We start from the raw sequence: 15,337 nt of genomic DNA, 5'->3' as shown, positions 1-15,337 counted from the left end.
CTGCGCACTGACGACTGCTGGAGAATGAGGTGTTTAGAGTCATTGTTATTGATTTCAAATATCAACACTGTCCAACAACATTTTTGAAAACCTACTTACTCCACCTTTAAGAGAATGCATGTCAGAGAATGTAGTTGTTAATTGGCAAATAATAATAATAATAATAAAATAATAATTTTGAAACAGACTTTCCAGCTTTGCTTGATTTCTGCTTAAAACAAGAAAATGCGGTACAATATTTTCTCCTTTAATTAAAAAAAAAAAAGAAGTAAAAAATATTAAGTTGATGCTGCCAGTAAATTGTTTCTGCTCTAACAGCTGTTAAGAATCTAAAACAAATTTGAATTTATTCTAAATCTTTTCTTATTGTTTACCCCCTATGTTGTTACAAACCAATATGATTTCTTTCTTCTGTGGAACATGAAAGAAGTGATTTTGAGAAATGTCTCTGTTTTATTTATCCATATAATGAGTCAGTAGTCACCAGAACTGTTTGGTTACCAGCATTCTTCAAAATATCTTCTTTTGTGAAGAAATAAATTCATTGGAATGTTGAGTTTTGGAATGACATAAGAGTGATTAAATGATGATGGTATTTAAATTTTTGGGTGAACTATCTAAGCAGCATTTTTGTCTTGTTTTTCAATACATGCTTAAGATAAATTTAACAACTATTGTTAGGCTAATACTTAAAATAACAACAACAAACGATTTGCCAATTGAGTAGAAAAAACCCTTATACAGTTGTGCTTAAAGGGTTAGTTCACCCCAAAATTAAAATGTCATTTATTACTCACCCTCATGTCGTTCCACACCCGTAAGACCTTCATTCATCTTCAGAACACAAATTAAGATATTTTAGTTGAAATCCGATGGCTCAGTTAGGCCTCCATAGGGAGCAATGACGTTTCCTCTCTCAAGATCCATAAAGGTACTAAAAACATATTTAAATCAGTTCATGTGAGTACAGTGGTTCAATATTAATATTATAAAGCGACGAGAATATTTTTGGAGCGCCAATAAAACAAAATAATGACTTATTTAGTGATGGCCGATTTCAAAACACTGCTTCAGGAAGCATCGGAGCATAAATGAATCAGTGTGTCGAATCATGATTCGGAGCACCAAAGTCACGTGATTTCAGCCGTTGGCAGTTTGAAACGCGATCTGAATCATGATTCGACACGCTGATTCAATTGTGCTCCGAATCTTCCTGAAGCAGTGTTTTGAAATCGGCCATCACTAAATAAGTCGTTATTTTGTTTTATTTGGCGCACCAAAAATATTCTCGTTGCTTTATAATATTAATATTGAACCACTGTACTCACATCGACTGATTTAAATTTTTAGTACCTTTATGGATCTTGAGAGAGGAAACATCATTGCTGGCTATCCTCACAGAGCCATCGGATTTCAACAAAAATATCTTAATTTGTGTTCTGAAGATTAATGAAGGTCTTACGGGTGTGGAACGACATGAGGGTGTGTAATAAATGACAGAATTTTCATTTTTGGGTGAACTAACCCTTTAATACTGCCCAGAAAGGTACTAAAACATATTTAAATCAGTTCATGTGACTACAGTGGTTCAACCTTATTATTGTAAAGCGACAAAAATACTTTTTGTGCTGCAAAAAAAAAAAGAAAAAAAAAAAAATTTCAACAATAATTAGAAATGGGCATTTTCAAAACACTGCTTCAAATCTTTTGTTTCGAACCGGCGCTTCGGATCGTGTGTCAAACTGCTGAAATCATGACTTTTCGAAACAAAAGATTCAAAGCAGTGTTTTGAAATTGCCCATCGCTAATTATTGTTGAAAAGTCGTTATTTTGTTTTTTTTGGCACACAAAAAGTATTCTCGTCGCTTTATAATATTAGAAAATGTTAATTAACTTGCTGGGAATAGAGGCCTCACTGAGCCATCGGATTTCATCAAAAAATATCTTAATTTTTGTTCCGAAGATGAACGAAGGTCTTACGGGTGTAGAACGACATGAGTCATAAATTTTCATTCATTTTTGGGTGAACTAACAATTATTTTTTAAAGATATACATATTTTTACTGAAAAACAATTTAAAAATACTGATTAAGCTGATGCTGCCAGTAAAAATAAATAAATAAAAAAGCTCTGGAAAATGTGTTACAAAATGTAGATTTATTTTAAGGCAGACATTTGACAGTTAGCCCGTCATCTGTAACAGGAGAGGCTGAAGGTCATAACACACCTGAAATTAGAGGAACCACAGACAGACACCAGCCAGCCTTTTAAATTACCCATACATATATACACATACCATAGCAAAGATATCCACATACTTTCATATGAAAGGCTCATGGAATGTAGTAGAATGATGATAAATCCATTATTTCTGTTCCAGCTTTCAGGCCGGTTCCAAAGTTATCTTAGAGTTACATTGTCTGTGCCCTTCCCATGCCACTATTGTGTTTAGATCCCAAAATACTCTATTGCATTTTTAATGAGGCCTTGCAGACTATCTGTGTCTGTTTTTGACTCACTTTGGCTCAAATGAGCAGTTCTTTTGTGTCCTTCTTCTTTGAAGGGATAGTTCACTGAAAAATTGGAATTCAGTTATCATTTACTCACCCTTACAAACCATATCAATGATATTTTTCCTTTTTTAATGGTATTACAGTTAATAGAGGTTTCAAAAAGGACACAAAAAGCCCCTTTTCATCTCACTCAGCCAACTTTATCATTGATAACATTTTGTTGATGTCTCCATTAAAAAGATATGAGCTAAGAGTCTTAATTATTGGTGTCTTACAGCTACATTGAGGACAATTCTGATATGTTGAATGTGTCTCTTCATATTATTTAGTTAAGACTGTTTTTATCAGACACAACATGTACTTTCATGCCCCTCTCTAAAGTAATTAGCTTGGCTGATATCTGTTTTTGACCAGTGGGAAATAAGGCTGTAATTAGCCCAATTTCTGTATTCATTATCTCTTTTTATCATTGAGATACAGCATTAAGTGGGCTCCTTAAAACTAAAACTTGAGATCACAAATACTGCAGTTGGATTTAAAAAAAAAAAAAAAAAAAAGTTCTTTTGATGTTCTTGAACTTTTACTTTTGGTCTCCCTGTTTGTGCTGTGAAATGTACTTCAAGTACATTCCAGATGCAAAATTAAAGGAAGAATTAAAATATGCCATAAATTCACAAAGTATGCTGATTATAAACACTAACAAACTCATGATTTTATATGATATTTATAATTTGTGTGTGCAGTTGCAATGCAGAATAATGTACGTTCCTATTTATGTCCAAAAACCTGTGATCTAAAGATGTTTGTGGTAATATTAGATGTATTATTTATTGGAGAAATGCAGGTATATTGATTATTGTTTTTTCATGAGAAATTCAGCACTGGCCTTACTACCATATCTCCTTGGGGCAATGTTTCTCTTATTGCAATATGCACCGAAGCATGTTTTTCCATTAGGTATTGACGAAAATATCTCATGCATTTTTTCCCCCCTCAAAGCTGACCTTGGTCATTTATTAGCGGTGTTAGATAAGGCTTCTGAATCACAGTCCAGGAGGGAATCGAACTGCGCATGTAACATAACTAAAACTGGCATATTCATTAAGGGCTCTCTTCAAAAATGGGCTAAATTCCAATCAGACATCTTGGCAGCGCGAAACGATGAGAACCCAAAGCTGGGTGACATCTCACGCATAGCTGACATCTCCTCGCGGATAAATGGCCGCTTGCTTTCCCTCTCTCTGAACCGCTCACAAATTATAGCAATTTCCGTCAGTCCAGCATTTATAATTTTGTCACTTGAAAGTCTATTTTTAGCCAAATACAAGCAGCTTTGTTTTCTATTTAGCTCCTGAGGAGGTCTAAATTACCTGGAGAGAGTGATCCGTTAGCATTCCCATTCATCTCCATGGCAATTGATATCTTTGGTCATGGATGCTTCAAAACCTATTTTTGAGCCAAACACCAAAAGCCATAACATAACTTACTGACTTTCTTCTGTGGAAGTAAAACTGCATAAACAGAACAGACCGGAGCTCAATGCAAGCTACAGTCACAATGGAGGGCTAGATAGATTAAATATTGTGCAAAGAGGTTAGAAAGTACCCTCATTTGTACAACTCTAGCATGAAAGAATACAAATATATTTACTTGGGTTTTAAGATTTAGATTGCTCATAACTGCGCATGCATTGAATGGCTGTGTATGTGTACGAGTCGAATGAAGTATGCTTTAGAAGGCTGTGTGTTCGACTGTTTAAAGAAACGAAGTATACTTTGGGCTTTACACTGTTATAGGGTAGGGGGCGCTATTACGCATCTTCTGAAAGAGTACATAATCTCTACATCCAAAAACAAGTGAAAAAGAAGCAGAAACAAGCAATAGAAACATTGCTTATGCACATGTTAAGCCTGGAACACAGCAAGCCGGCGGTCGGCCATCAGGCAGTTTTTGTTCGTCGACTGACTAAGTTTTCTCAGTGTGTTCCGCACCGTCGGCTGAAGTTGGTCCTCGTTGTTTTTTTTTTCGGCCGATTCGACATGTCGAATCGGCATCGGAGCTCGTCGGTCTGTCGGGCCATCTGATCATTCTGATTGGCTGTTCAGCTACTGCCACCTGCTGGTACGGAAAGGCATTTCTTTTTGCGCAGGCGCAGAAGGGACGTGCTACTCGGCCGTCGAGTGTCGAGCGTCGGTTCGGTGTGTCAGGGCAACTTTGCACCCAGACACTGCCGACGTGAGCCAACACCGTAGTCTGCTTTCGTCGCCACTAGTTCGTCGGCATTGGCTTGGTGTGTTCTGGCCTTAAGCTAACACGATCATCAAACATTAAACAGCATATAAATCAAAACTGCCTAACATCACTGAACGAAATGTCGACTCAGGATGAGCAACAGGACTGTGAAGCTTTGGGGGTGTTGATGGACTTGATGTATATTTTGATCATCGTTCTGAATCAAAAGGTCTGTTCCTTTTTGTTCAAAAGGTTTTTTCTTTTTTTCTAATTAATGAATTTTTTATGAAACGTACCGACATTCAAGTGTTGATAAAAAAGAAAGAATGAAGCTAGAATTAAGTTCTGGGGGTCATGAAAGTTTTGTGAATATGATAAGAAATGCTGGCGCTGGCTGGAAACTCATGGTCGTTCAGATATATATTTTTTTCTCCCTTAAAAAGAATACAAAAATACTGCTTAAAGAAAATGATTTTGTTCAGTGTGTGAGTTTCATCATCTCTGCATGGAATGATTGTCCTCCATAAAAGACTTACTTTCTACTGTATCCACCCAAACGAGGGACCAGACAATTGTGAAAGATGAACCGCTGTCCTTGTGGCATCCTAAATCAAGCTTACTCATTACTGGATTGGAGGTTGCATGGCAACGCTACAAAGAAGGCCAGAGAAATTAAAGCTCTCTACAGATGAGGAATCCGAGGCTACTTATTCCCAAACCCATGTCGTTTCTTGTGCGTCTTTTCATGGGTTTGTGATTGTACTGTTTGAGCAGTGAGGCAATCCAATTATCGGAAAGATAGGATGGTTTGTGGGCCACAAATAATAGGAAACATCTCCTTTCCACCTTCTGGTGCTTTTTTTCAAGCTGGTTAAATATGGGATTTAGATACAGGAGGGAATACCACAGTAAATATGTGACATTAGAAACTGTCTCTAGGCTTCTCACATGCTGCATATTGGATAAACACACTGCTAATCAATGCTTGTCAATACTGGAACACCTGTGTGAAGAAACACAGACTTACAGCATGTTTGTAAAAGGTGTGAGGCCTAATTTGGGCTGCGTGATAAATCAGTATCAATATTTATTGAGAGGAAAAATCCATAATAATGATAATAAACTTTTGTGTAATTTTCGATATCGTCAGATACACACAGAAACTTAAAGTTCTTAACTGCCAATAAATAAAAGTTTGGTTTAACATACAGAAAATGACAGAAATGTATTTATTTAAAAATAAATTACTTCATTTAGTATACGCGGTTCCATGAATATGCAAATTTCATAAAAAACAGAATAAAGAAAAAAAAAAAAAATACAACAGAACATTAAATTCTGAGAAAATGAACATATTCCATGGGGCCCTGAATTAAAAGATAGCTTACCCCGTAGAAACACACAAACTTTTATCCAAAGCAACTTGTATTTAAGCTATTTTTGTCAGTTCAGTTTTGTTTACATTCATTCTTGAAGTCTAACAAACCTGTGGAATGCATTTCCTTTAAATTAATAGAATACTTTTAGCTATATCGCCCAGCTCAAGGCCAAATATGAAGCATGCATTTCAGGGTTAATGGAAATAATGGGAATCAATTGTAAATCAGCATTGTGTCTTGTATTATGCCACAAGTGTCTCTCTGCATCAATACTAATAAGCAGGAGGTAGTATCATACTCTGATTGACTAATGACCTTGTCAAAAAGAAAATTCGTCACTGTCAGCGGATATGAAAAACCATTACCTGCCACCAAGCCTACAGCTGCTCTATCAGACCTAATGGATGCCACAATCGAGTTAGAAACTCAGGACAGAGTCCGCAGAAACAGCATTTTAGAAGTTAGGTGTAAAGAAGCAGGTTGCTTTAGGTTAAGCTCAGCGTTTGAAGGATTGATTCTGGAGACACTCAATACTCATATTCAGGAAATGCAGGACAGGCATTTCATTTTCTGCGAAGGGACCTTCTACCCTGCCTTTATTACAGTTTCACTACATAATGACTTATTCTCATCCCCTTTTTGATTATAGAACTGGAATTAATCTTACTGCCTAAGAGATTATGGATCACAGTGTAATTAATTTCCTCACATTTAATTAGATATTCTGCACACCTGGTTTATAAGCATATTAAGTGATGCATTTATGGGATCTTCATGTTTATGAGCATGAAGTCTGAACTGTCAAACTGATTCTAATTGTCTGGGATTATTTACTTTCTGGTTACAGTCATTTCCTTTATGGTCCCACTTTATATTAAGTGGCCTTAACTACTATGTACTTTTAAATTAATCATTTGATACAATGCACTTATTGTGTACATACATGTTTTTACATTGTACTTATAGTTTAAAAACACCTGCATGTAATTACATCTGTAATTAATTTCTGTAATTACATTTATAATTACACTGTTGACCCACCCCTTACACCTTACACCTACCCTTAAACCTACCCATACCACCAAAACTTTCCCTAACCTTATCCATATCCCACTTCAATAGCTGCAAAAGTGTTTTGCAATACTATATGACCCCAATAAGTACATTGCACTTATTTTTTGATGTAATTATATAGTAGTTAAGGCCCCTTAATATAAAGTGGGACCTTCTTTATGAGCTAAATCTCCATATAATGTAGTGATGGATTATATGCCCCTAAATATATATCCCTAAACCACTATATTTATTCTGGTGTGATCAGTGGTGATAAGTAACAGCTCACAGAGTCTGATGCTTTAGCATTGCCAAGGTCATTTGTTTTCACAGGGAATATATGAAGTGACAAAATGTATAGCTTGAATGCAAGTCTACCAAATGTGTAAATTTAATGAAAATAGTATCAATTATTTTTTGTTGAATCCTACATTTATTTTCATGTATATTTTTAAAACCAGGTTATTGTCAGAAGTCTCAGAAATTCATATATTTGGCATAATGCTCCTCTCTAGAGTAATTTTTTTCTGATTTGTCACTGACCATAAATGGCTTTTCTGAGGTAAATGTAACATTACGTGCATGACATATGGTTTACAAGCTGTTTTATTGATGTTTTCCCGCGGTTGAAACACTAATTGAGTGACGATTACATGAGACACGATGCAGATTTCAGTAAGCTGACCTGTATCTTTAAACATACCTTCTGGTGTTAATACCTTCTCATGTTTCTTTTTATGCTTTTTTTTAGTTTGAGAAATTACATAATAATAATTGGTAATAATAATTCTTGCACTTTTATCTGACTTTTAATGGGGGAAAAATGGTTGACCTCAACTAGTACAGTAAGTCCATAGATGCAGACATCTTAAAAACACACTGGGTTGATATTAAAGGGTTAGTTCACCCAAAAATGAAAATTGTATCATTTATTACACAACTTCATGTCGTTCCACACCTGTAAGACCTCGTTCAGAACACAAATTAAGATATTTTTGATAAAATCCGATGGTTCAGTGAGGCCTGCATTGACAGCAAGATAATTAACACTTTCATATGTCCAGAAAGCTACTAAAGACATATTTAAAACAGTTCATGTGACTACAGTGGTTCAACCTTAATGTTATGAAGCGACAAGAATACTTTTTGTGCCAAAATAACAATATATTTTTGTTTCGAAACGTTTCGAAAAAAGTATTCTCGTCATTTCATAACATTAATGTTGAACCACTGTAGTCACATGAACTGATTTAAATATGTCTTTAGTAGCTTTCTGGGCATCTGAAAGTGTTAATTATCTTGCTGTCAATGGAGGCCTCACTGAGCCATCGGATTTTATCAAACATATCTTAATTTGTTTTCTGAAGATTAACGAAGGTCTTACGGGTGTGGAACGACATGAGAGTGAGTAATTTTTGGGTGAACTAACCCTTTAACAAAGAAGAAATGCCATTTTAGTGTTCAGTGACATATCTAAGGGACTTAATTAACTGATTTAAAATGTTTCATAAGATAGTACTAATAGTATGCAGTACAGTGATGATGTCAAACCCTGGAAGACTAATTCGCCAGTGGTTTCCTTAAAAATTTCCAAAGGGTTTTTATAATGTTTTTATTATTATTATTATTATTATTATTATTATTATTATTATTATTAATTGATGAGTAAAATAAGGCCTGTGGTAAACATAACTTGTCAATACGCTTTGCTCTACAACGTAAATTATACACCCCCATATCGAAAAAGCGAATTTTGAAGCTGTTCATTTGAACTCTTTCCCCACCAGTTTTTTTTTTTTTACTTGGATGTTTTGTTTTACAATGTAAATTGCACACACTCACACCCCAAATGTTCTATACAAATATCTATTTACTTATTAGAAACAAATGTTTTTTTAACTCCTTCCCCAGCATTGATGGCAGGGTCCATCATTTATGACACAACACTTCCATTGATGAAATTTTCAAATTGACAATCCACGTTTTCACTGTTATATGGTAGAGGGTGTTATTACGCATCTTTTGAAAAAATACTAAATCTTTGGATCAAAACACAGATGAAGAAGAAGCTGAAACAAGTGATAGAAGCATACGCACATGTAAGCTAACACTAGATCCATCGATATTAAACAGCATATAAATCAAAACTGCCTAACGTTACTGAATAAAATGTCGACCCAGGAAGAGGTACAGAACTGTGAAGCTGGATTGACATTGATGGACTCGATCTACTCCATTTATGTTTTGATCACCGTTATGAATATGATCTGGACATAGTCTTTGACATAAACATGATTTCAGCCTTTTTTTATTATTATTATTAAACTAAATGAAGTGTGGACTATATATAGTCTATCTTGCAAATTCACTGTTGCTATCTTGCAAATTTTAAAAAATGCTGGCGAGGAAAGAGTTAAAATTAACATAACCATTTTTTAAATGTTTTGCGTTTTTGATATGAGTGTGTGAAATTTATGTTGCAGAACAAAACTTTCAAGTATCATCAAGTTATGTTTACCGCAGGCCTTATTTTACTCATACATTGAAAAACCCCTTTAAAAACCCCACAGGAAAATCTCGAGGGAACCACTGGTGAATTACTCTTCTGAGATTTGATGTCATCCCTAAACCACTATATTTATTCTGGTGTGATCAGTGGTGATAAGTAACAGCTCACAGAGTCTGATGCTTTAGCATTGCCAAGGTCATTTGTTTTCACAGGGAATATATGAAGTGACAAAATGTATAGCTTGAATGCAAGTCTACCAACTGTGTAAATTTAATGAAAATAGTATCAATTATTTTTTGTTGAATCCTACATTTATTTTCATGTATATTTTTAAAACCAGATTATTGTCAGATGTCTCAAAAATGCATATATTTAGCATAATGCTCCTCTCTAGAGTAATATTTTCTAGTTGACGAGTTTATGGTCACTGACCATAAATGGCTTTTCTGAGGTAAATGTAACATTACGTGCATGACATATGGTTTACAAGCTGCTTTATTGATGTTTTCCGCGGTTGAAACTAGGGCTGCCCCCCAATAGTCGACTAACCGTTAGTCAACTTGAAGAGGCTTGGTCGACCAAGATTTTATGAATCGGTTAGTCGCAGAAAAAAAAAAAAATCTCCACAGGAAGTGGCGAGGTCACGCAGTCCTAGAGGCACAGATCATTAACTGCAGGAAATCCAAACATTCACCTATCATTTATCGACCTCAAATATGGCTTATCACTTGAAACATGTAAGTTGCAACTTTAGTCCATTCTCTTTAATGTTTGCCTATAGATAAATGTGCGCTATTATTTGCCGCATATCCAAGTGTTTGTGTGGAGAGCGTGTTTATTGCATGGAGGCGCCGGTGTGATCACTGCACTTAACTTAAAATACTCCGTCATTTTTGCTCATAGATAAGAGTAATGCAAAATGTAAAGGGTCTACTTTTATTTCTGTAAACTCCCAATAACAGCAAAACGTTGTGCTTTTGTAAAACAATGAAAGCAATCAGGAAGCGTTTTCTGATCTCGGTCTCGGTGAACTTGAGCTTGTAACAAGCATGAACCGAAACTCATCGTATAGGCTGCTTTCCTCACAGACACAAGAAATATATCTATAGCTTGGAATGTCTACTTTTAAACGAGCCAATTGAAATGGAAAATAAATATTCTCAGATTATGTAATCCATATGAAACTTGCATATAGGCGCGTCCACTACTGCGGAGATGAGAGATGAGTCAGCATTGTTGACTTAATCTCTGCAGCCGAAAACACAGAAAACATTATCAATAAATTATTAAAATGTTTAGACAGTCTCCTTGCTGTTTTTTCATGACACATTCATAATCGTTACGTTTGCCGGTGCACTGTGGCAAGCTTTATGCATGTGTTTGAGCACTGATTAGGCTATGTATACATAAGATTAAAGGCTCATTATTATGATTTATGGCTTATTATAAATGCGCGATTAGTCGACTAATGGCTTAAATGAACGACTACTGGTCGACTAGAAAAATCTTTAGTAGAGGGCAGCAATAGTTGAAACACTAATTGAGTGACGATTACATGAGACACGATGCAGATTTCAGTAAGCTGACCTGTATCTTTAAACATACCTTCTGATGTTAATACCTTCTCATGTTTCTTTTCACGCTATAACAAGTAGTAAAACGTGCACAGCCGATTCGCTTGAACTGAAGATCTACAGCATTCTGTCATGCCACATTAAAGAGCGGCAAAACGGTATTTATTCTTTGAATTTCATTAAAAAATGAACAGAATTTGAAATCTGAGACTTGTTTTATATCAAAAGTAACAAATCACAAAGCTTATTGCGATTTATTGAATGGCAGGCGCATTCATTTATCAACTGAAAACAGCATAGAGTGAAAGTTTGAATAATTTGAGTGATATTTGAATTTGATATATATAAAAAAAACCCAGAACAAACACAAATCTTTCTGTTTGGTGTATTTGGCTTCAGTCCACTAGTGTCTGAAGTGTGTGTTCAGGGAAGAGCCCTTCAGTAAGTCCTGTGATACAGATGCTACAATCTTGAAGAGAACAGCCATTCAGCTAGAAGAAATAGACGTAAAAGAGGTTTCCAAGACAACAACAGGTCAAGGAGAGTTCAACAACTAAAAAACATCTGAAGAATGGAAAAAGATTGTAGCACAATGCCACAGAGCACAGTGTCCATCACAAACACAAACAGCACTCATTCTGTGCAGAATTCACAATTAAACAAGTGGACGGTTGGTGCCTGTTACATCTAGTATTCTGGTCTACTGTTTCCTAATTCCGCTCCAGCGCCTGGCTGTACTTTCTCTGTCTCATGCGACTCATCAGAGTGGTTAGAAATAATACCCACAACATCTGGTTGGCCCCTCATGCCAGCCGGCAAAGGGCCAGTCAATTTGCCATGCTCCTGCGCCCCCCTTCAGCTGGCCAGATGTCTTCTAAAGCAATCTCTAGAATAGCATTTATGATTTACACCATCTGCGACTCTCAATATTAAAGTCTTTGCTGTAATCAAGTGTGAAAACTTGTGAAACAAACAATTAATTTTCCATTGTGACCATCGCTTGCCAGTGCTTTTGGCATTAACGTGTTTTGACATTAGCAGTTCAAACGGATTCGATTAGTAGCACAGGAGAGCCTGGCTGGAGCTCCAGAAATCCATGACTAATGATCTGCTTCCTGAGGGTAGAGAGTGTATCACCAAAGAGAAAACTCACAAGTTGTGTTGATGGGTCGATGAAACAGGCCTCAAGCAGCTTAAGATATTGTTAAATGTTAATTTAGGGGACTCTGATGGGAGGTATCCCAACTGCTATGAGCTTCAACAAAAGAGAAGAAAGATTTCTGAGGGTGTTAATGTGAACAACAGATTCTCATACAGTGATTATCCTTCCCGAATAATGTGCACTCACAAACAATAAGTAATACACAGAAGAGTCATAGTCATTCAGATGCATGTGCCCCCTCAAGTGGATTTTTAATGCTACTTCTAAAAAAATGGCTTCTTTGATAATTAAGTTGAATGGTTATTGTAGGTAAAACAGAAAAGAAATCACCCACTCACATTGTTGGTGTAAATTTGTCAGTACAACAAAGTGACTCCAAACACACATCACTTTTTGTCAAATTGTCAATTATTAATTTAAAAAAGGTGTGTGGGTGTGTATGTACATAAATTTTACATACATATTTTAAATGTATTATAATGAATCATTCATATACACACACACAAACCAAAAATTATTTAAGTGAGGATAGCAAAATTAAAGTAAACTGCAACATATTATATCCAAAAATTCTTCATACGGTGGACTACCAGTAAAATTGATAAAAAATTTTGGACCAAAAATTATTCAGACACTTTGACCTGACCATGTTTTGGTTATGTTATCTGACATAATTAAGATTAATTTTTTTCTGACAGTTTAACTCTGAGACCTTGTCAGGTTTTATTACCATTTTTTCTAACTATAGTGAATAAACTGTATTAATGAATTAAATGTTCAAGGTTGTCTGAATGCATTTTGGTTTGACTGTATATATTATATTTTTAAAAAAAGTCCCGACTTTTACGGAATTCGGCTTGTACATAAATGTGTATATATATATATATATATATATATATATATATATATATATATATATATATATATATATATATATATATATATATATATATATATATATAAAAATCAGTATTTAGTGTGACCTCCTGGTCTTCCTCCAGTTTCAAAGAAGAAACCCTGAGAAACTTCTCATCATATTTTGAAGGTTTTCTTGGGCTTCCAGTACTTTTCCATTCAGTTTAGGTTTAAGAGGGCCAGGTTCCTGCTATTGTTCAAGTGTAAGGGGAATACTTGCCACTTTAGCCTATAGAAGCTGTCTTTTCTGTTTCTGTTTTTTTTTTTTTTTATGTTTTTTTAATACTGCTTGCAAATTTCCTGTATTTTCTGGTAATGTTCGAATAAAGAGAAATAATTATATTTAGTCAATATATCATTGCTGAAACAACATCTAATGGTGACCTAAGACTTTTGCATAGTGATATATTAGTGGTATATATATTAGTGGTGGGCATAGATTAATTTTTAAAATCTAGATTAATCTAGATTAAAATGGCTCATTTGAATTCTGCCGAAGACATTCAGAATATGTGTGCTACCCAAATAATGACTAAACGTAATCCACTATTTTGTCCGACAAAGCAGTTTTCTTAAAAAACTACACAGTTTTAAAGCTGGGACTTTGTTTAATATCATAAGTAACCTGCTCTGTCTTGTCCGTCGATGTGTTGTCAGTGTCCTCTTTGCTCCGTGATGTATTTTTCACTCTGTGTGGCGTGACAGCGCCACGGCTTGTCGGACAAAGCAACAGTAACTAAGGGGGGGGCGTTTCTTTGCGAAGGGTCAGTTCGGCTAGGTATACATCCACGCTAAAATATCAAGGGGAAAGTCATCATAGCTTGCGTAGTATAGACTCAGCTCCCAACCCAACTTTGAGAATAGATTAACGGCGATATTTAATTAATTTTGTCTGGATTTGGTCCCATTGCACACTGGATGAAAACTTTACCACTGGATTAACGGATTAACACTTCCTGCTCTAAACTACAAAAGTTACAAAGTTTTTTATTCCTTTATTCATGTTTTTTATGATTTTGAGCACCAGATGAGCCAGGACTGACACTGATTCCCCTTCAATCAATCAATCAATAAATCAATCAATAAATCAATCAATCAATCAATCAATCAATCAATCAATCAGTCAATACAAGTTAAATAAATAAATAAATAAATAGGTGCATGATGCCACTGGACATATGACATTTATTTTAGAATGAAAACATTAATGGAAAAAAGGTATTTAGCTTTCATATCTGTTATTCGTTTCTATGTTTGTCTCTTTGATTTAGAGGGTGCCCAAATGAACAGTGTGGGGCCTGGTTCATCTCTGATGCAAGCCATGACACAATACCCTGCACTTGGACAGGTACCTGTAGCTCACCCATATGAGCCATCTCAACCTGGAAAGGAGCTCAACAAGTACGCTTCGCTCAAGGCTGTGGGTAAGACGGCCGTGCCGAAATCTGCCTCTTTCTGGGTTTAATCAAAGTCTGTGCTCCTCTGAACAGAAAAAAAACCCACACATTTAAATAAACACATTTTCTTTTATGTTATATTTTGAAAAACACTATTTTATCTATATGAGATCTGGTTTCCATGAATGTATGTAAATCCCAGCAAGTCATCAAGACTAGCATTCTTTTCTTGTTGTTGCACTACTCTAAAGTACAAGACATAATGTTTGAGGCTCTTCAATATGGCCACCTTTAGTAATTTCTCTGTCAGTTCTTGATCATGTGGTCTTGGTCAAAGATTTGTTTGTTGGGCTGGCAGGCTGGATGCTAGGCGGTCTCATAATGGTCTAGAATTGAATCGTAGGGGTCTGGTCTTGACATAAACTCTGTCCTCTATCAGTATTTAGAGTCACTTACTTAGTCCACAGTTGTCCCAATGCATTGTCCTGGTACTTCATTTTTTAGCAAACACTGACAAGCTCAAATGGCTAATGGATTTGCTGTTATTATTGTCCAAGAGATCCAACTCATTTGTTAATTTTGAAACTTGTGTTTTAATTTATT

General features: G+C 35.5%; 1 protein-coding gene across 2 annotated transcripts in view; it reads left to right on the top strand.

Annotated features, from left to right (window-relative positions):
* Nucleotides 1–15,337, top strand: part of shisa9b (shisa family member 9b) — a 47,296-nt gene that overhangs the window by 26,003 nt on the left and 5,956 nt on the right. Inside the window, exon 3 of one of the 2 annotated variants that reach the window (XM_067376158.1) lies at nucleotides 14,609–14,761. The exons of the other annotated variant lie outside the window; for it this stretch is intronic. Coding sequence (XP_067232259.1) covers nucleotides 14,609–14,761 — 153 coding nt within the window. The remainder of the gene's footprint in view (nucleotides 1–14,608; nucleotides 14,762–15,337) is intronic. 2 annotated transcript variants of the gene reach the window in all.

This window comes from Chanodichthys erythropterus, chromosome 3 (assembly GCF_024489055.1).
Source record: "Chanodichthys erythropterus isolate Z2021 chromosome 3, ASM2448905v1, whole genome shotgun sequence".
Lineage (NCBI taxonomy): Eukaryota > Metazoa > Chordata > Actinopteri > Cypriniformes > Xenocyprididae > Chanodichthys > Chanodichthys erythropterus.
This window is presented reverse-complemented; position numbering and strand designations above follow the sequence as displayed.